This window comes from Rhinoderma darwinii, chromosome 5 (assembly GCF_050947455.1).
Source record: "Rhinoderma darwinii isolate aRhiDar2 chromosome 5, aRhiDar2.hap1, whole genome shotgun sequence".
In the NCBI taxonomy this organism is placed as follows: domain Eukaryota; kingdom Metazoa; phylum Chordata; class Amphibia; order Anura; family Rhinodermatidae; genus Rhinoderma; species Rhinoderma darwinii.
Genome location: NC_134691.1, coordinates 155033487 through 155056182, shown reverse-complemented (window position 1 = coordinate 155056182; position 22696 = coordinate 155033487). Strand labels below are relative to the sequence as shown.

The window sequence follows — 22696 nt, the reverse complement described above, 5'->3', positions numbered from 1 at the left end:
TATTTTTAATCTTTTTTTTTTTTCAATTCACTAGGGCGTTGCAGTCACATTACTTCACAACTGTAGCGCACAGCCAGTGGAAAGTTGCGACAGATTTAAAAAAAAATAAATCTGTCTTGTCTCCTAGCACAGCAGAAAGCTTAGACTGACTTATGAAACACCAGTCTCGGCAAACCTGCTCTTTAGTTCTTTCAATGTGTTTTTTTTCCCCTTAAAAGAAAAGGCTTACAAAAAAGTTGAGCAGTCTTACAAAAATGGAGTTCTAACTTTATTTAAGAATTTATGTCTTTGAACACTCGCAGGCAGACGGTCTCAAATTTTTCCATTTACAAAAAGGAAGCTTTGTTCTCTGAACATTTATGTCCAACCGCATGGACACAATGTTTTTATTTTAACATTATGTATGCCAATCTTTTAAAAACCCCATTGTATAATATTCCACACAACCATACTTCCCTAAACCAAGATATCCATAGTGAAAACTTCTACTAGAAGTCTTAGCACAATTACATGCGGTCAGAGTGCATACCTATCTGCAAAGGTGGACACAGGCAAAAAAGCTCATTAGCATCTTTCTCCCCAGCAGAGAAAATGTTAAAGGGTTATTTTAGTCTCAGGCATTTATGGCATATCCACAGGATATGCCATAAATGTCTGCTATATATACGGGCACCTGCACTTATAACGCAAATAGCTGTGGATATGCCAAAAATGTCTGATATGGGAACGACGCTTAAAAATAGGAGCAAAATGCATTGTTTACTTCACCAGGTCTCAGAAAACAGACGACATGTAGAGAGGGCAGGGCTACAGTCAATATAGATTGCAGCTTCGTTGGGCTGAAATGCAAGGTGAAAGTAAACAAAAATAAAGTTAAAAAGTATGCCCATAGTCACAACGCTCTCAACTGCACAAACCGGCCAGGGAATGAAGTAGTAACGCAACGGAGGACTTCGAAACTTTGCATTATTACAGTATTTCAAGATCCTGGGTGATGCATCAAACTTTAGTTTGTCAGCTCAAGGTTCCTTTAAAAAAATAAAAATAAAAAAAATCCCATGGGTAAGAAAAAAAAAAAATTATATATTTTTTTTTTTAGCAGTCAATGATTTTCAATGTTTTACAAGACTTCACATCCCTCTCCACTTTTCCATTATGGATGTCACAAGTTTATCCATCCTGGACAGGAGGGGCAAGTATTAGTGGACAGATTTATATAAGAACAGTCTGTTTATTCATCAGATCCTGCTGATCGTTTCTGGGCTCTTTTGCGTGGAGATCTTCTTGGGGAAGCTTTATCTACAAGGAAGAAAAAAATAAAATAGTTATGGGGCAAAGTGGTCTAAAAACATGCATGTTCTCTCTAGATACTAATTTGAAGCAAATTATGCAGAAAAACTACTACTGCATGGTCATCAGACAACATCCTACATACATGAAAATTTTGGTATTGACCATATTTGACTATGTACACCTTTAAAAAGGGATTTTTTTTTTTGATAAAGCAGTTTATTTTTACTTTTTATTAAAAAATTGTTTGACTTTTTCACATACAGCTGCTTTGTATCCTAGCGCTCCAACTTGTATCCATCAGGTCAGCGCCACCGACTTAGATATGATCGATAACATGTGGATCCTGCGTGGCCAGGTGTCACTGAACCAGTCAGTGCCGCTGACCTGATGGACATAGGTTTCAGCGCTGAATATAGCTGCTGTGTATCCAGGAAACAAAACAGCTGTATATGAAAAAGTAAAAATAATTTTTAATAAAAAGCAATTCTAGTCAAGTCACATTATTATGACCACCTCCTACTTTCGACGTCAGCAACGTGTAGCCCATGAAGGAAGTGATGTGTCGTGGGCTGGCTTGGTAATAATCTGTCTGAACACATCACTTGTTGCCATGGGAAAAAGGGGAGACTTAAGAGTTGCAAAAAGGAATGATTATTGGCTTTCGGGCAGTATTTCTCAAACAGCGCAGTTTGTAAATTGTTCGCGTGCTGCTGTGGTAAAAGTATCGTGAGTGGACAAGTGGCACTATTGGGAATAACGACCTAAAAACTGCAGAGCACCACATGCCATTGATTTGAAAGGTGAACGTCGGTTACAAAGGTGTGCGAGGGCCAAACAACACGCTACAGGGGAGAAGCTGACCGTGAAAATCAACCAGGGGGATACCGGACATGTATCTAAAACAGTTCAGTAAACCCTACTGCGTATGGGTCTGTGAAGCAGACGGATGGTCACTGCTCCTATGCGAACAAAGGTGCATCGGAAAAAAGGCTTCAATTTGCACTGCAGTGTTGGAATTAGACCACTGATGATTGGCAAAGGGTTGGCTTCTCCGATGACTCACGTTTTCTGCTTCATAGAACAGATGGACGCTGGTGCGTCAGGCGAGAAACATCAGAGAACAAACGCCCTGCAACCATTGCTGGAAGTACACAAGCTGGTGGCTGCAGCGTTATTGTCTGTGGATTTTTTTTCATGCAATTCTCTGGCCCACTCATCCATGTGGAACGCACTCTGAACTGATTTGGGTATGAATCCATAGTTGCGGATCACGTCCACCCATACATGCTGTTTGTCTTCCCTGGGGCAGATGGAATCTTCAAGCAAGACAATGCGACATGTCACACAGCTAGAAATGTCCAACAGTAGTTGGAAGAGCATGACCAAGATTTACAAGAACTTCCCTGGCCGGCCCCCTAATTCTTCAGACTTGCACCCAATTGAGCATCTGTGGGACCACCTCTATCGTCTTGTTCGCTCTATGGATCCACCCCACGCACCCTCCAGCAAATGTGGGATGCTCTGCAGTCAGCATGGCCCAGATACCTGAGACAACCTACCAGCACGTTATTGAGTCACTCCCAGCCCGTCTAGCTGCTGTCCGTGCTGCACATGGCGGTTACTCTGTATATTAGCCGAGTCAGAATAATGAGACTCGACCATGTGTATGTACATACATACATACATACATACAGGTGGGCAAATGAAACGCACAATAGATAAGAAATAATGTTTTTCAATGGGGAAAGCAGTTTTGTTTGTATCATAGGAAATATATCTTGGTTTGCCCATTCCAAAAACAAAATACTTGAGGTATCATGGCCAAACTGTACATCTATGACCTTTACAGTAATATAACAGCTAATATCATAAACGATGCAGAAACAAAATTCTGAGTGAAATAATTAAGTGGTCTCACCTCGTCTACTTTGCACTGAAGTCGCAAGGAAGCAAAAAAAGAAAGACAGCGAGAAGAATTAGAGAAGAGAACACAGGGCAATAAGAGGACAGATATTGCAGCGAAAAATGTAGCCACAGTTTAGAAGACCCATTGACTGCCTAGGACGCATCAACTTGTAATGTCATAAGCTGACGCCATACAGTATTACTGTGAAAATCCTAGCACATCATTACAGTAGAGGAGCCCACAATTACTAAGATAGAGAAAACAGAAAATTGGCGATTTATACCACACAGCTGCAAAAGACGACTTTCCACGAAAATAAAATACATACTAATTTGGCTCAAAGTCTCAGGTGGAATCCAGCTCATGTCAACATCATTTTGGTTAGATGTGCCCATCTCCACTTTTTGGGCCGGTCGCTTTCTCTGCACATAGAAAAAACACAAAACATAAAGACCTCAGAGATTACACTGTGCGCGGAGTCCATCAGGGCATGCGTACCCTGCGCAGAGTCCATCAGGGCATGCGTACCCTGCGCAGAGTCCATCAGGGCATGCGTACCCTGCGCAGAGTCCATCAGGGCATGCGTACCCTGCGCAGAGTCCATCAGGGCATGCGTACCCTGCGCAGAGTCCATCAGGGCATGCGTACCCTGCGCAGAGTCCATCAGGGCATGCGTACCCTGCGCAGAGTCCATCAGGGCATGCGTACCCTGCGCAGAGTCCATCAGGGCATGCGTACCCTGCGCAGAGTCCATCAGGGCATGCGTACCCTGCGCAGAGTCCATCAGGGCATGCGTACCCTGCGCAGAGTCCATCAGGGCATGCGTACCCTGCGCAGAGTCCATCAGGGCATGCGTACCCTGCGCAGAGTCCATCAGGGCATGCGTACCCTGCGCAGAGTCCATCAGGGCATGCGTACCCTGCGCAGAGTCCATCAGGGCATGCGTACCCTGCGCAGAGTCCATCAGGGCATGCGTACCCTGCGCAGAGTCCATCAGGGCATGCGTACCCTGCGCAGAGTCCATCAGGGCATGCGTACCCTGCGCAGAGTCCATCAGGGCATGCGTACCCTGCGCAGAGTCCATCAGGGCATGCGTACCCTGCGCAGAGTCCATCAGGGCATGCGTACCCTGCGCAGAGTCCATCAGGGCATGCGTACCCTGCGCAGAGTCCATCAGGGCATGCGTACCCTGCGCAGAAGAGACAGAACTTTATTTTTTTAGTCAAAAAAGCTGTGCGAGGGTACAGCCAGCATAAACGCTGCGGATTTTCTGGATTCATTGCGGAAAATACGCAGCGTATTACAGTAGCAGCAGGGTGGGTGAGACTTTTTGATCACTTTTTATTCTATATTTTGGGAGGGGTGGTGGCCAAAAAAAGCAATTCAGGCAATTTTTTGAATTTTAATTTTTACGGTGTTCACCGTGCAGGAAAACAGTTTTATAGTTTGGGTCGTTACGAATGCGGTAATACCAAAATGTGTAATTTGACCGCTTTATTATAGGAAAGAAAGTAGTTTGTATTTTTAACCAATTTATTTTTACACTTTTATAAAACATTTTCATTAACTTTTTTGTCCCACTAGGGGACATGAAGACCTGCAGAAACGAATTGCTGCTATAATACAATACACTACCTACGTAGTGTAATATATTATAACTGTCAGTGTGACGCGGACAGTAAGCCCATGCAGCCCAGCCGGCGATTGGTCCTCATAGGCTTCCGTACATGGCAGACCCGGAGGCCGTTGTCTGCCATGTTACCATGCCAATCATCGTGCGGGGTGCCGATTGGCTACAAAACCCTTAAATGCAGCAATCGTAATCGTTCGCCACATTTAAGGGGTTAATTGCCTAAATCAGCAGCGGTGGACCGCTGACCAGCAACAGTAGAGTCAGCTGACCTCCCGGTTCCCAGACACTGTCCATTAGGACAGTGTGCATCGGGAACCGTGCAGTAACTGTCCTGGTGCGGGAAGTAACCCCTCACCAGGACGTGAAGTTACGTCAAGGTGCGTGAAGGGGTTAATTACCAATTACTCCACCCAGTATAAGGAGATGAAAGGCCATATTAATGACCGTTTACCCCATGTATAATTAAATACGCGGCCATACTAATGTCGGTTTACTCCACCCAATATTAACCCCTTCCCGCACCTTGACGTTAATGCACGTCAATGTGTGCAGTAACTTAGCGCACCTTGACAGTTAACCGCCGTGCGGCGCTACACCGCAGCGGCGGTTAACTGTGCAGGGCTTCAGCACTGCTCTCCCTGTTGCCAATCAGCGGCCTGTCGCCGCTGAAATCGGAAATTAACCCCTTCGATGCGGTGGTCGGTTGTGATCACCGCATTGAAGAGGTTTACAGCGGATCGGCAGCCCCCCACATGTATTTGCGGGGGCTGGCGATCCTTCTCACGGCAACCAGAGGCCAGACAATGACCTCCATGTTGCCATGTACGGAAGCTTCGGAGGATCAGCCTCCAGCCGGTCCGCCGATGCTTCCTGTCAGTGTGACAGTTAGAACACATTACACTACGTGTGTAGTGTAATGTGTTCTAGCAGCGATCAGAGCTGCAAGTCTAAGTGTCCCCTAGTGGGACAAGCACAAAAAGTAAAAAAAAAAATAATAAAAAGGTTTTTAAAAAGTGTAAAAATAAAAGTCTTTTATTATAGGAAAAAAATTAACACGTTAAAAAAAGTACACATATTTGGTATCACCGCCTTCGTAACTACCCCAACTATAAAACTAATATTTTTCCCGCACGGTGAACACCGCTAAAAAATTAACGAAAAACAGTGCCCGAATCACAATTTTTGGGTTCCCAACCCTCCCAAAATATACAATAAAAAGTGATCAAAAAGTCGCATGTACGCCAAAATGGTACCAATACAAACTACAACCCGTCCCGCAAAAAACAAGCCCTTACACCGCTTTTTTGACTGAAAAATAAAAAAAGTTATCGCTCTCAGAATATGGTGACACCAAAAATTATTTATTTTATAAATAAGTGATTTTATTGCACAAACGCTGCAAAACATAAAAAAATTCTATACATATGTTATAGCCGTAATTATACCGACCCGCAGAATAAAATATAATGGTCATTTATAGCCCAGGGTGAACGCCATAAAAAAAACAAATAAAAAACATTGTCAGAATTGATGGTTTTTGGTCACCTTGCTTGCCAAAAAATGGAATAAAACGTGATCAAAAACATTTCTGACACCCCAAAATTGTACCAATGAAAACTACAGATTGTCCCGCAAAGAATAAACCCTCACACAGCTCCGGTGGAGAAAAAATAAAACCGTTCTGGCTCTCAGAATAAGATTGGGCGCCATTTATCAGTGCGACATTGGCCACATATCTGCGGATTATTATTTATTTACCGCATTATTATACCCTGATGTACTCCTCACAGATTACATATGCCCCCACATTATAAGCTGAAATACCAGTAAAACCCCAAACAGAACTACCAAGCTACATCTGCACCCCAAAAGACAAATGCCGCTCCCTCCCTTCTGAGCCCTGCAGTGTGCCCAAACACCAGTTTACGTCCATAGATGGCATATTTTATGAGGTATTTGTCTTCAGTGGCACAAACTGGGCATAACATATAGTGCACTAAAATGGCATATGAGTGGAAAATTGTAATTTTCACTCTGCACCATCCACTGCACATTAACCCCTTTGCGCACCACGACATAGAATGTCTTAGTGTGTGGGGAGATGTATGCTCCATACATCACCCCCCACACTAAGACATCCTATGTCGTGGTGCGCAAAGGGGTTAATGAGCAGCGGATGGTGCAGAGTGAAAAAACGCTCCGTCTCACGTGAAAAAGAAAGCATTTAAAACGGCAAAATCACGTTTTTTGGTCACCTTGGCTCTACCTAAAAATGTAATAACAAGTGCTCAAAAAGTTGTATGTACCAAAAAATGGTACCAATAAAAACGACCGCTCGTCCCTCAATAAATAAGCCCTCACACCGCTCTATTGACTGAAAAATAAAAAAAGTTGTGGCTCTTGGAACGCGGGGAGGAAAAAACTAAAAAGGAAAAGAAAAAAATGGATCAGTCCAGAAAGGGTTAATTACTTTCTAATGAAAAACCATTTATGACCACACGTGGGGTATAGCCGTACTCGGGAGAAATTGCTTTACAAATGTTGGGCAGCTTTTTCCCCCTTTATCCTTTGTGAAATTGAAAAAAATTCAACATTTTAGTGGAAGAAATGTCGATATTCATTTTCAGCCTAATTCTAATAAATCCTGCAAAAGACTTGTGGGGTCTAAATGGCCACTATATCCCTAGATAGATTCTTTAAGTGGTGTAATTTCCACTTTTGGGGGGTTTCCACTGTTTTGGCCTCTCAGGGGCTTTGCAAATGCGACATGGCACCCAAAAACCATTTCAGTTAAATTTGAGCTCCAAAAGACAAATAGCGCTCCTTCCCTTCTAAGCCCTGCTGTGGGTCCAAACAGCAGTTTATTACCACATATTGGGTATTGCTATAAATCGAGAGAAATTGCTTTACATATGCTGGGGTGTTTTTTCTCTTTTATTCCTTGAAAAAAAAGTAGATTTTCATCTTCACATACTAATTCAAATAAATTTAGCAAAATAACTGTGGGTTCAAAATGCTAACTATACCCCTAGATAAATTCCCTGAGGGGTGTAGTTTCCAAAATAGTCAGTTTTGGGGGTCTTTGTTTTGGCCCCACAAGACCTCTTCAAACCGGACATGGTACCTAAAATATATGCTTAAAAAAAAAAAAAAAAAAGAGAAGGAGGCCCCAAAATCCACTAGGTGCTCCTTTGCTTCTGAGGCCTGTATTTCAGTAAATTAGCGCACTAGGGCCACATGTGGGATATTTCTAAAAACTGCAGAATATGGGCAATAAATAATAAGTTACATTTCTCGGGTAAAACCTTCTGTGGTATAGAAAAAAAATGTATTACAAAATAATTTTGTAAAAAAAATAATGAAATTTGTAACTTTCACCTCTACTTTGCTTTAATTCCTGTGAAACGCCTAAAGGGTTAAAACACTTTCTGAATGCTGTTTTGAATACTTTGAGGGGTGCAGTTTTCAAAATATGGTGATTTATTGGGACTTTCTAATATATAAGGCCCTCAAAGCCACTTCAGAACTGAACTGGCCCCTGTAAAAATCGCCTTTTGAAATTTTCTTGAAAATATGAGAAATCGCTGCTAAAGTTCTAAGCCTTGTAACGTCCTAGAAAAATAAAAGAATGTTCAAAAAACGATGCCAAACTAAAGTAGACAGATGGGAAATGTTAACTAGTGACTATTTTGTGTGGTATTACGATCTGTTTTACAAGCAGATACATTTAAATTTAGAAAAATGCTAATTTTTGCTAATTTTCTTCAAATCTTGCTGTTTTTTTTTACAAATAAATATTGAATTTATCGGCCAAATTTTTTCACTAACATAAAGTACAATATGTCACGAGAAAACAATCTCAGAATCACTTGGATAGGCAAAAGCATTCCGGAGTTATTACCACATAAAGGGACACATGTCAGATTTGAAAAATCGGCTTCGTCCTGAAGGCCAAAACAGGCTCAGTCCTGAAGGGGTTAATGACCGTTTTGTCAACCCAGTAGCTACTTCCGTACATGGCAGACCATTGTCTGGCCTCCGACTGCCACGCCAACCCCCCCTCCCCCGATCGCATTGTGGAGGTCGCCGACGTGCTACAGACCAATTCAATGCGGCAATCTCTATCAATCTCTGCATTTAAGGGATTAATTGCCAAAATCAGCGGATGCACCGCTGGCTGGCAACAGTGAAGTGTCACAATTCTCTGTACCCCTTAAAAATGAAGGAATGAAGGAACAGGAATTTGTGCATCCCCCCCGTAATGGAATGGACATTTTAAAGGAGTTTGCATAAACCACCAATAACACCCCTCTGCCTCATTTTGTGCAAGAGGTTTAAATAAAGCCCATAAACAAAACTTTTACGAGCGAGACTACAGGTTTAACAGTCCGTCTAAGAAGCAGACATCTGTGCTCACCTTTCTGGACTCCAACAACTGATGCAAACCAACAACCACAAGCAGCCCAAGTCCACCGAGGAACAGGTACATGAAGATTCTTCAAAAGAGAAAAAGTATAACAGGAGTAAATAGTGGCAAACAGCAAAGCCTAAACACAATATTATTACACAAATTGGGTTTTACACCACAAAGTGACTAATACATTCATCTATAGCCAATCAGTTGCTAATGCAATAACTGAACAACCCCCCCCCCCCCACACACACACTTTAATTCTCCAAAATATGTTTCTTAAAGGGAATGTGTCGCTTTTTTTTTTTTTAGTTAAACAGTTAGTATATAAATGATTACACATTGTTCTCATTTTTTTCACAAGTCAGGAAATATGATAAATTATATTCTAATTTATAACATTTCCATGTGCTGGTCACTAGAGGGAGCAATTCCCAAAATTGCAGCATTGGCATGTGGTAAAGCAACCTCATTGCTTTATGCTGCAAATTTGGAGTAGACACACTCGCTCTAGTGTCCTCACACAATCCCCCCTCCTTTATCCTGGCTAGTGCCAGGAGAAAGGAGGGGGTTAGATGTTCAAACCTCCTACACTGTGTGCCGCCATTTTCTGAGAGAATGCACAGTGTAGGAGGATTAGATACAGTAATAATCAAACAGTATAACACGAACAGAATACACACATCACATACACAAACATAACTTACCTGCTCCTGCCGCTCCTAGTCCTTACGTCTGAACATATGGCCGGAAGCCGCGACCGGAAGTAGTAATCTTACTGTCCGGCTGCGGCTCTCGGTCCACATGAAAATGGTGCCGGATGCCGCTCTGCCGAAGACCTTCCTTTTGGTCTGTGTGGGAGCGGCGAATGCGCCATTCCCACACAGACGGCGAACGTTATAGTGAATGGAACGGCCCCCTTCGCATTCTCTATGGGGATGTATGTGCCGTGTTCCATCTCTGTATGCGTCGTTAATCGACACATAGAGATGAAAAAAAATAAATGGCAGCCCTCATAGAGAAGTAAAAGAAAAAAGTAAAAAGTACAACACAAATAGTATTTTAATGACATACTAAAAGCAATAACATAGAAAAAAAAAAATTCGGGACACCTTCCCTTTAATGTAGATGTATCATTTATTATTTGAATTTCATCTAGGAAATCTCTTAAAAGTAATGAATAAACAGGTCCCAATTATATGATTAGCCAATAGATTAAATGCAAAATTAATCTCCTCGAATTCTAAGTGGTGGTATGTATCTAATCCATGACCTCGTATCAAACTGTAAATGCTCAGCGTGGGATAGTGAATTTATCCATCCCATACAGCAAGAAAAAAGGAACTTCCTCTTAGTATTAATGTTTGTTAACAAGTTAGCCTAGGACTTCAGAAATCTAGTTTTCCCCAGGGATGTGACTATGCATCTAATTTCTGTCTGGTAATGAAAATGGATAGTTATGTCCTAATGATCACTAGTAGAGTTGTTAGAGACTTACGTTTCTCCATCCAGACCATCTTCTCTCTCAATTATAGTGACTGTTTGATTGAACACCGCATCCTGAAAAGAATTTCCCTAAATGGAAAATAAAAAAATTATAATAATATACAAAAATCAGCTTCAATGACTGCCTGACAATTTTTTTTTTTTAACTTTGACCCTATATCTTAGATATTAGGGTTATATTGTGAGTTAAGAGGCACACAGGAGACCAGGGTCAGATCAGCTATAGCGCAAAGAAACAGGTTTATTTTTATTACAAGGTGTCTACTGGAAATTTCTTTTAGAAATACTAAGGCACCATGCACACTACCGTAAATTTGAGCCGCAATTACAGATGAAAATACTTATCTGTATTTAATTTCTTTGGCCAACGGACACCGTCCCGTATATTTACAGGAAGGTGTCCGGGCCATAGAAAGCATTCGTAAAAAATAGGACATGTCCTATTTTTTTTTAATTGTATGGACCGTGCTCCCATACTTTATAATGGGAGCACAGCCCGCAAATGCAGGCGACTGTCCGCGGCTACGGCCATGTGCAGAGGGCCTAGACACATACATAAAAAAATAATAATAATCTATCATAGGGAGGGTCCAGCAATAGGAAAACAATTGTGCTTCACCAGTCTGTGTACGAAAACAATATAATTTCTCCTTGCAAATGTGATCTGGATCACTTGCTACTAGCATTGACACATTAAAGGCTGTCAACCTTTGAAAATCATTTTTTTTTAAAATAAAAATCTGTGTGTTTAAGGGGGGATTCACACGAACGTGTATTGGGTCCGTGCGGGCCGCGTGGTTTTCACGCGCCACGCACAGACCAATACAAGTCTATGGGGCAGTACAGACAGTCCGTGCTTTTTGTGCAGCGTTTGTCCGCTGCGCAAAAAGCGCGACATGCTCAATATCTCCGCGTATTTCGCACCCATTGAAGTCAATGGGTGCGTGAAAACCACGCAGGTCGCACGGAAGCACTTCCGTGCGAACCGACTGTTTCGCGCACCAGCTGTCAAAAGGATGAATGTAAACAGAAAAGCACCACGTGCTTTTCTGTTTCCAAACATCCAAACGGAGTGTCTTTGAGATGAGCGAACCCGGACAACCGAACCGAACTTCACCGGGTTCAGCCGAACTCGTTTTGGCCGAACCCGGCAAAAAAATTTCCGGTACGCGACGTCAGGAGATAGTCACTGTCCAGGGTGCTGAAAGAGTTAAACTGTTTCAGCACCCTGGACAGTGACTTCCGATCCCAATATACATGAACGTGTAAAAAAAAAAAGAAGTTCTGACTTACCGATAACTCCCGGCTTCTTCCTCCAGTCTGACCTCCCGGGATGACAATTCAGTCCAAGTGACAGCTCCAGCCAATCACAGGCTGCAGCGGTCACATGGACTGCCGCGTCATCCAGGGAGGTGGGGCCCGATGTCAAGAGAGGCGTGTCACCAAGGACGCGTCACCAAGGCAAGAAAGAGTTACTGCCGATCAGTTAACTCTTTCAGCACCCTGGACAGAGACTGACGTCGACTAGACTCATCTCTAGGATGGCGGCTGCGCGAAAATCACGCAGCCGAGCATCATACACGGATGACACACGCAGCTGTCAAGTGGTTTTTGCGCGCGCAAAACGCCGCGTTTTTTGCGCGCGCAAAAACGAAACGTTCGTCTGAATCAGCCCTAAGGCAGCTTTCAAATTCGTTTTTAGTAAAAAAGTATTTTTACTTTGAGATACAGCTGCTCTGTATCCTGTATAGATAGCAGCTGTATCTTACGCTGAATCCTGTACTCGTCAGGTCCGTGGGACTGACTGGTTCAGTGTCAGCGGGTCTTGCGTGTCTCACATGCAGGATCCACCGGTTATCCATCACATCTGAGTTCATAACTTAGATATGATAGATTACAGGTGGATCCTGCGTGTCAGACATGCAGGCCTGGCTGACACTGAACCAGTCAGTCTCACGGACCCGACGGATTCAGGTCTTCGCAAACGATACAGCTGCTCTGTATACAGGATACAGAGCAGCTGTATCTCAGAAAGTAAATATTTTTTAATAAAAGCGAATTTGAAAATTGCCTTAAAACAGACTTTTTTAAAATAAATATTAATCACTATAGAAGGTTTACATCGCCTTTATAAGGGGAGACTTCTTGTTGCATCACTTGAGTAGCGACCTCATGACTAGATGATCAATTTGTGAAACACTTGAAGATCTTTCCATGCTTTGACTGGATGAAAAACACACAAAACAAAATAAAGTGTTTTACTATGGTGATAAACAGAAGCTTATCCTTGCAGAATGTTCTATAGTTTAATCTCTGGAGAAATAAATACAAAAACTGGAAAGTTTTCTATGAAAATAGAAATAAAAAAAAAGTCTCCCACTTTACCCTGTGGTTGCTTATAACAACAGTGATCCAGATTACATTTAAGTTAAAAAAAACCTCAGATACCATGTTTTCTCCTTGCAGACCAGTGCAGCACAATAATATTTCTAATGCTTACAATGGGAAACTAAGCGCTTTAAGTTGCTATATTATTTACTCAGCAATGCTTCAAATAAGATTTAAAAGGCTATGTACACTGTTTTTTTTTTAAATGTATCTGATTGGTGCAACTTCCTAAAAACTTTAATAAAAATGTTTACTTTTTGAGATACAACTGCTTTGTATTTTGTATCCAGAGCAGCGGCATCGTGTGCTAAGACCTGAATCCGTCAGTTCAGCGGGACAGACCTGTTCAGTGAAAGCGGGTCCTACATGTCTGACAGGCAGAATCCACCTATAAAATCGATCAGATGTAAGTTATGAATTTAGATGTGATCCATAGCAGCTCGATCCTGCGTGTCAGAGAAACCTAGGACCAGCTGACACTGAACCCGTCAGTCACGCAGACCTGACACAGGTTTCAGCGCTCGATACAAAGCAGCTGTATCACAAAAAGTAGAAAGAATTTTAATAAAAAGTATTTTGAAAGTTGCACCAATCACACGGATACATTTTTAGTTAAAAGAAACCCCTTTCAACTGTGTACATAGCCTTCAAATAGTTCAGATGGAATTATGAAACTTACACTCGCATCCTTATAGTTCAAATTGATGACCAGCCCAAAAGGACGTCCCCCCATTGGTTCAGCAGGGATAAAAGAGTATTCAAAGGTGGCCTGCCTCTGAGGAGGAATAACAGTGGTCAAAGGTAGAGCGGTAAAATTCTGAATGTAGAACTGGTAGTCTTGAGGGTATCTAAATGAGGCATCCAGTGAATCCACAATAAAGTCTTCGGTATGCTTGTTTGTGAAGCCAACAAGGAACTTCACAATCTCATTAGCTGGGAAATCTAAATTGAAAAAAAACAAATTGCTTTATTTAGATAATGCACTGTATTACAATAACAGAGTAGAAGGCTATGCAGCGAGTCGTGCATCTTTTGCACATGCTTCTCTACGGAAGCTTTACTCATTTAACTTGCGGTGTCGTTGTAGCCTCAGCGTTAACAGCTGTCAGAAAGTTGAATCAGTTCACTGCACCTATAACATAAGTCTCTCCAGGTAGGAGAAACATACCTAATCGTTTCCTTCCGACACTGCAAACAATGAGGGAGATTAATACTGGTGCACTAGTCTTTCCCAACGGAAGCAAATGCCAGATCCATTAACAGGGCACATGCACCATTGATACATTGATAAATATGTAGTAGGAAAGATACACCAGGCCAGCGAGAAAAAAATAAAATAAAACAAATAAAAATTCAGCCCAAACGCCATATTTTTAAAAGTATTTGGCTCAGTTTAACTAAGAACCCCCCCCCCCCCATCAATTGGACATAAAATAAAAAATGGATGATCACCTCACAACTCTACTTCGCTTCCCCCCTCAGCATGCTGTGGCTCATATAAGGTTCTGACGCAGAGCAGCGTCAAGGTCTGGCATGTGACGCTGAACTCAACGTCCTCAGTGCTGCGTCACATACAACATCCTGACTGCCAGCACCTTGTATCAGTAATCTGGAGGGGCAAGGTACGAGGCTAGGAGCTGGCGTGGATATCTGCTCTAATTTACACCAGTTTTCTGGCATCTTGAGCTATAATAAATTTGTTGGGCCCCTTCTGCAAATCACACCCCGTTAAAAAAAAAAAAGGTGCAGGAAACTGGTGGAAATCTACTAATATATCCGTCCAAGCAGACTTTTTTTTAATGTGGATGCGGATTGATATTTTTAGTAATTCTGGTGCACAAAAATATTCTTATTGAAACAGGGTAAGTTTTGTCAATTTCTCCTCCGACTTGAAAAAGGCAAACTGACCCGTAGAAATTACAAGCAAAATAACGGCTGTTAATTCAGTTAGTGAAACGGAAGTAGAAATTGTACAATCTGAAGAGGGAATTACCTTCTCCTTTAACAAACAAGATGGTGGTATCAGCATTGGGAGAGGCCTTTGGTTCACCCGAGCTCAAATCTTCCTCCTCCTCCTTTTCTTCTACCTGTGGGAAAAAAAAGAAATCCAGCAATACAGTCAATTCACAGACATTACCAGGTGTAAGGTGTGTAGGTGTAACGAGCACCTACGCTAAGTGGTCAGGTTGCCAACTAAATTTTTATAAAAAGGTCTGGACAAGTTCCAGGAGCCAATGTGACTAGAGACTTGTGGCTGCCGCTACCTGGCTTTTGGGGCTGTCTTTGGAGGTCTGTGGAAAGTGGTCTGGCTACTTAACAAAACTGCCTCCTGGTGTGGTCTAACCGGCAGAGGCTACAGAGATGAGCCTCTCATGTGGATAGCGAGGAACCTATATACAGGATCTGTAAAAAAAAACTGGAAACATCGGTTTAGCGCTGACCGCACACAAGATTATGATCCTTTAGAATGTGGCCGATCAATTGTCCGTCGGAGTGCTCGTACAAACTATCCCATAAGCAACGTGCCAGACTAAACTGAAAGATTAAGCACATACCGTGCGAAAATATTCACCCTTGGTTTTTTTCTTCCTGTTTTGTTGCATTACAGCCTTGAATTAAAACTAATTTTTGGAAGGCTTATAATGTTTGATTTGCACAACATGCCAACCACTTTTATGGTGCACAATATATATTTTTTTTACTGTAACAAATAAATGAAAACCAAAAGAAAAAAAAATAAAAAAAAATAAAAAGAGAACTTTAACGTGCATTAGTGTTCACCCCCTGAAAGTCAATACTTTGTGGAGCCAACTTTTGCAGCAATTACAGCTGTAACTCTTCTGGGGTAGAGCTCTATTACCTTAGCACATGTAGACACAGATTTTTGCCCATTCTTCCAGGCAAAACTGCTCCAACTCCTTTAACCCCTTAATGACCAGCCTATTTTAAACCTTAATGACCAAGCCATTTTTTACGTTTTTCCATCGTCGCATTGCAAGAGCTATAACCTTTTTATTTTTATGTCGACATCGCTGTATAAGGTCTTGATTTTTGCGGGACAAGTTGTATTTTTTTAATAGCACCAATTTGGGGGACATATTTATTGATTAACTTTTTTTTGGGGGGGGGGGGGGGGGATTAGAAAAAACCCTGAAATTTCGCCACTCTTTTTCGCATCTTAAATCTACGCCGTTTACCGTGTGATATAAATAACACAATAACTTTATTCAGCGGGTTGTTACGATTGCAACAATACCAAATTTGTATAGTTCTTGTATGTTTTATTACCTTTACACAGTAAAAACGGTTTTTTTTCAAAATTATTTGTTTTTGCGTCTCCATATTTTAAGAGCCGTAACGTTTTTATTGTTTCGCCGATGCGGTTGTATGAGGGTTTTTTTTTGCGGGAAGACTTGTCGTTTTTATTGGTACCATTTTGGAGTAGATGAGACTTTTTGATCACATTTTTTTTAAAGTCAGGATTCACAGAAAACAGCAATTTTTCCGTCGTTTTTTATTTCATTTTTTTACGGCGTTCACCGTGCTGGTTAAATAATGTCATAGATTTATAGTCTGGGTCGTTACGGACGCGGCGATACCAAATATGTGTAACTTTTTTACTTTATTTTGGTTTTTAATAGTAAAGCATTTTGTAAGGGGAAAAGGTGGGTTTTTCAAAAAAAATATTTTTTAAATTAACTTTAAACTTTTTTTTAACTTTTGTACTAGTCCCCCTAGGGGACTTTAATATGCGATTCTCCGATCGCTATTATAATACACTGCAATACTTTTGTATTGCAGTGTATTACTGCCTGTCCGTTTAAAACGGACAGGCATCTGCTAGGTCATGCCTGCGGCATGATCTAGCAGGCATTCGCTCCAGGCAGACCTGGGGGCCTTTATTAGGTTAGACGGCTCCCTGCTCTGTTTACTTTTTTATGGCGCTGCATCAGGATAAAGCCCGTTAGTGGCCGCCGTGAAAAGGCGTATTGGCGGTCACTAACGGGTTAAGTAAGGCTCCATTCACATCGCGTTTATGTCCTATGTTTACATGTACATTGCGAAAGCTCCCAACGTACACCATTAACTTGTCCATAGAGCTCCATTAACCCGACAGAGGCCAAGAGTGTCCTGTTGACCTCTGTCGGGCTGACTATCCTTTTAACACTTCAGGTGAACGATCATTCGTGATGCTCAACCTCAGACTTCTGTGTGTCCCGGTTGGTTGTTTTTAAATTGCCTTATAAGGCACTTTGCGTGTGTGTATTGCTATGTTTTTATTAATTACATTGCCTTGCAAAAGTTTTCACACCCTGCCCCCTAATCCATTTAATGAAAACCTAGGAAAACCCGTTTTAAGTTTGTGGCCGACTTCCCAAACACATGGAAGAAGGTTCTCTTGCCAGATGAGACTAAAATTAATATTTTTGGAAATCATGGTAAACTCTGTGTGGCACAATCTCAACACTTCCCATCACCTCTAGAACAACATTCCCACCGTGAAGCATGGTGGGGGATGCTAATTATCAGCAAGGACTTGTAAACTGTTCAGGATTGAAGGAAAGATACATGGCAGTAAATATAGGGCAATTCTTGAAGGCCAGTTTCATTCTGCCATAGATGAGACTAGGACAGAGGTTCTCCTTCCAGCAGGACAATGACCCTAAACATACTGCTGAAGCTGCACTGGACGGTTTAAGGGGAAACCTTTAAATGTCTTGGAATGATCTAGTCAAAATCGGCCATTAAGACAGACTCATCTTATTGTGCAGCCAGCTTTATTGATTGACACCACTAGGACACTACAGCCAGCCATATGCATTAAATAGCTGTCTGTCAGATGCCGGTTATAATCCAACCATAGCAGCCACCTTGCCTGAGCGGATGTTAACAGCATTTAGAGATCTACTTTACAGCAGCCACATGGACCAGAGGAACTGGCGTACAGGGTGGGACCCATTGACTTCTATAGGAGAGTGTTCTAGGCATGCTCTGTGACCTATGCAGATGACATTGTGCAGGAAGGGATAGGAGGGGAGCTGTGTCCATCACCTATTGTCTAGGGTGGACCCTGTGTTATGTATATAGACATGTTGTAATCCTGCCTGTGATGAGATGACTGCTGAGAAGTGATCTCTACAGAACAGGAAGGGTCAGTCTATTATAAAGCGCAGTGGCCAGAGTGACAACGGCAAGATTTTAGGATCATTTTTTCATATAGATAATGGCATAGAAAAAAAAATAATTCTGCAAATTTTGAAAACAAAAGATGTTTAACATAAAAACCTTGACTTAAACTAAAGCTCATTTTCTGAGGACATTCCTTTTAAGCCACAGAAACTTCATGATAATGTTTCCCTGGTCAGATTCTAGTCCCAGACTACAATGGAGCAAAGTAATAGCGGATCACCATGTCTCCCCTATGAATGCAGACTTACCAAGTCTGTTGACTCATCTTCTTCTACTTCAGCCTCGTCATCATCATCATCCTCCACTACAGAGTCTTCAATTGCTTCTTCATCTTCTGTTGCATCTTGGGCAGAAACTAAAAGACCTACCATAAAATATTCAGAGAAACAAAAAGAGTGTTTGTGTAAAACAATTCATTTTTGAATGATCAGTAAATATGTTCCAAAATCTAAAACCGTGCAGTGAAAGAGGAAAAAAAATAAAATAAATGTGGCGATGCCTAGCGAGTCTCAAACGTGGAGTCATCCCATAATAACAGCACGTTGCGCACTATTTGAAGGACATCCAAGAAGTCCAAAATAAACTCAACAGTGATGCCAAGAGAAAACATCTGAAGGTGCCTTATACCAGCAACTGCACAGGATAAGCTGAGCAAGCCGTGCTTTCCATAGAGAAGTCAATGGGGAAAAATGAACACAAAACACAACACCCCCTGAAGAAGAAAAAAAAAAAAAAAAATAAAAAAAAATAATCATGTATTACAGGGCCGTTGTCGTTTTCTTTCCCCACCTTCCAAGAGCCGTAACGTATTTAGTTTTCCATCAATCTAGCCGTACGAGGGTTTGTTTTTTGCAGGATGAGTTGTAGCTTTTCACGGCACCATTTAGGGCCTGTTCACATCAGTGTTGCTTTTCCGTTCTGGGGTTCAGTTGCATATTTGTCGGAGTAACCCATGAACGGAAAGGCAAACTATAGCGTCCGTTTGCATTACCATTGATTTCAACGGTAACGCTTCCTTTACAAATTATTTCCATTTGTGTCCGGAAACCTTACAGAAGCCATTTGCAGCGGAAGCATTACCAATGAAATCAATCGGACGCTTTAGTTTCCTTTTGGCTTTCCGTTCATGGGTTCCTCCGATGGAAAGCTGCAACGGAACTCATGAACAGAACCCAACGCTCGTGTGAACACAGCCATAATGTGCTGGGAAACCGGAAAAAATTACCACAACAGCGACTGAGGTTTTGCAAGCGCCATATGCTACTACCCGCAGACGCTATCCGTATCTGAGGAAGGTCTGGCGTAAAACAAAACGTAATTTTGGATTACTACCAATTGTATGATTTAATAAAAGACTCATTTCAAAAATCACATTGGAGTGTAAAGTCCCTATTATACAATGGTGTGGAAGCCTAAACCACATGATTCAAGCCCTGCGATAGTTATACCCCTTTCCCTATGCCAGTGGACATACGGGGGGTGTCATCCCTTAATATGTGCTCTGGAGGACCCCACAAATCCGGTGCTGTTCAGATCTGCTTTGGGGCTTCCAATTTACAACGAAAAACATGACGCTCTGCGGTATCGGTCGCCCCGACGGATAAAAAAAACCGCATTAAAGCGTGAACACAGCCAGTTTTTTTATTTCCATGTAACGATCAATTTCGCTATGTGACCGCTTTCTGCTTTTTTTAATCTATTCTGGAAAGATGCTACAAAGATTCAGTGGACCTGACAGTTACACAGACTGCACGCTGATTTCAATGGGAACATTTCATTCATCGACCAGCTGGGCTGCAGGGTTGACACCACTAGTTAAAAATCCCTAAAAACACACAATGCAGCCTGCTGTAGCCAGGAGCCATATATCTGCTGCATGATGTCCAACCTCATACCGGGAGCAGGAATAGAGAGGAAGCACTGCTACAATCAAGTGTATGGGGCGGAGCAATAGAAGGAATAAGCGGTAGACGCAGAGTGACACGTCAGCCATAGGCCTCATACACACCGGGCAGTGCTCACACAGCTGCGGCCACACACATTCATACAAGAAGGCAGAGAAGGTAACGTGTCCTGGTCCACAGCACAGACAGGAGCGTCCAGCCGCAAACATTCCAGTCACAGACACGTCTGCGCCAATCCTATCACACACTCAAGTACGGAAAAGACGCACACAACACAGGCATACCTCTGCCACTGCCGAGCAATGTGACCGGAAAGGCCAGCAGCATGAAAAGCAGCAGATTGCGGAGCGAGGTCATGTCGGAGTCCGTTGTGCGCCGTCAAGTCCAGAGAGGAGGAGGTGGAGGGTCTTTCTGACGCCGCTGCCTCTTTCAGTATTATCAGGCCCCTTCACTCAATGGCGACGTGATACGTATCCTCCAGAAATGGGAGGGCGGGGCCAGGGGATGGGCGGTTATTATGAAGACTGACATAACCCGCCTTTTCCGGCTCTGGGGGAAGCGGACGTGGCTATCCGAGTCAGGCGAAACATTGTGGCGCGTATGGCAAAGCAAGGAGGCGTGGCTTATGTTTGTAGGTTTGAGCAAATGACTTGCGCAGGCCAATGAGATGCGGCTGATTCCAGGCGCGCTGTAACACGACGTACTTGGCTTGTAGCCGCTGGTGTAGTACTGGAGATGTGTGGGATTGTACACCTGTGTTCTGTGCAGTAGCAGCCATTTTGTTGGGCCAAATCCATCATTTATCCATGGTTGAATACAGCATTTTAATTAATACAGACATAAGATAGCACTGTGGTCTGTTTTGGGTGAAGTGTCTGGCTTTGTTGTTTGGGGGCAGTGTAGCTGGCACTGTTATGGAGGTACTATAGACTGCTTTTTCATGTGTGCTGTGTAGCTGGCACAGCCGTAAACGCTTCTCTTTCATGTGGGCTGTGTGTCTGGCACTATTATGGAGGCACAAAAAGCTGCTCTATGGTTTGGGCTGTTCTGCTGGCACTATTATGGAGGCACAAAATGCTGCTCTTTCGTGTGGGCTGTTATGAAGGCACAAAGCTGATTTTATGTGTGCTGTGTAGCTGGCACTGTATAGGAGGCACAAAAGCTGCTCTTGTTTGTATCTGGCACGGTTATGGAGGCTCTGCGGCTGCCTATGTCATGTGGGCTGTGCATCTGGCACTGTTGTAGAGACATTGTGGCTAGCGTGGTTATGGGGACTGGCCAACTCTTTCCTGTAGACAATATGGCTAGTACTGTTATGAAGGCATTGTGGTCATCTCACGCATGTGGACAAATGGCTTGCCTGTTATGGAGGCACTGTGGGCAGTGGGACTAGTGCTTTTATATAGGCTGCCGCCGCCTTTTTCATCTGGCCAGTGTGGATGCATGCAGCACTATTTCTCCTGTCAAATTTGATGGCATCTGCAAAAGAAGCCCTGGCACCAAATGGTTAAAATCAGGACCTAGATGTAGGAGAAAAAGGTGCAAGTACTCGGCTGGGTCCACACTGCTCGATTTTGTTGCGTTTTGTTTTACAACGCTACCAAATGAAACTCCTTTGAAAAAATGGATACGTTTCTTAAAGGGTAACTAAACGTTCAACAAGCATCTGACATGTCATGGTAACATGCCAGAAGTTGTCATCGCTGGGGGTCTGAACACTGAGACTCCCACCGATCGCTAAAACAAAGCGGCAGAAGCACACGTGTGAGTGCTAAGCGGCTTAGTTTCTGTTCGGCTTTTCTCAGAAAGCCGATGTAGCGGTGTACAGGCTTATAGACTTTCTATTGTGCCCGTACCCCAACTGCTCGGTTTTCCCAGAAAAGCCGAACAGAAAGCAAGCGGCTTAGCACTCACACGTGCGCTTCTGCCGCTTCGTTTTAGCGATCGGTGGGGGTCTCAGTGTTCAGACCCCCAGCGATGACAACTTCTGACATTTCAGAAGTTTGAACGTTTAGTTACCCTTTAAATGTTTAAGATGTAATCTTGTGTTGAATTTATTAGTTATAGGCTTACAACTGAACACGTTGTAAAAACGCGTGGGTATTTTAAAAACTTATTTGTTTCAGATGCGTTTTTGTAACCGCGCTTGAATGTGAACCCAATGTTGGGGCATGTTCACTAACGGTATGTGCACACGATAACTGGCTTTTACGTCTGAATTACAGACTGTTTTCAGGAGAAAACAGCTGCCTCGTTTCAGACGTAAATGCTCCTCCTCGCATTTTGCAAGGCGTCATTGACGCCCGTAATCTTAAACTGTTCTTCATTGAATTCAATAAAGAATGGCTCAAATTACGTTGCAAAGAAGTGTCCTGCACTTCTTTGACAAGGCAGTCATTTTAGGCGTCGTCGCTTGACAGCTGTCAAACGACGACGCGTAAATGACAGGTCGTCTGCACAGTACG

General features: G+C 42.6%; 1 protein-coding gene across 2 annotated transcripts; it reads right to left on the bottom strand.

The window, feature by feature from the left end:
* Window positions 1-255: 255 nt before the first annotated feature.
* SSR1 (signal sequence receptor subunit 1) lies at window positions 256-20803 on the bottom strand. Of its 2 annotated transcripts, XM_075826669.1 has the most exons (9): window positions 20516-20803; window positions 18576-18691; window positions 15131-15224; window positions 13817-14079; window positions 10742-10818; window positions 9250-9328; window positions 3528-3621; window positions 3212-3226; window positions 256-1299 (listed from the first exon to the last, which is right to left on the bottom strand). In XM_075826669.1, the coding sequence occupies exons 1-9, from the start codon at window positions 20586-20588 to the stop codon at window positions 1232-1234; spliced, it is 879 nt and encodes a 292-aa protein (XP_075682784.1). In that variant the 5' UTR covers window positions 20589-20803; the 3' UTR covers window positions 256-1231. The 2 variants fall into 2 exon arrangements, with proteins under 2 accessions (XP_075682784.1, XP_075682785.1); XM_075826670.1 differs by lacking the exon at window positions 3212-3226 and having other exon boundaries at window positions 20516-20797.
* Window positions 20804-22696: the final 1893 nt, after the last annotated feature.

Excerpts from the sequence above, each read along its gene's own strand:
- SSR1 (XM_075826669.1), bottom strand. The coding sequence starts at position 20,588 with ATGACCTCGCTCCGCAATCTGCTGCTTTTCATGCTGCTGGCCTTTCCG. Across the intron at positions 18,692-20,515 it reads ATTGCTCGGCAGTGGCAGAG|GTCTTTTAGTTTCTGCCCAA; the intron begins GTATGCCTGTGT and ends ATTTTATGGTAG. Across the intron at positions 10,819-13,816 it reads TGAACTATAAGGATGCGAGT|GGAAATTCTTTTCAGGATGC; the intron begins GTAAGTTTCATA and ends TTTTCCATTTAG.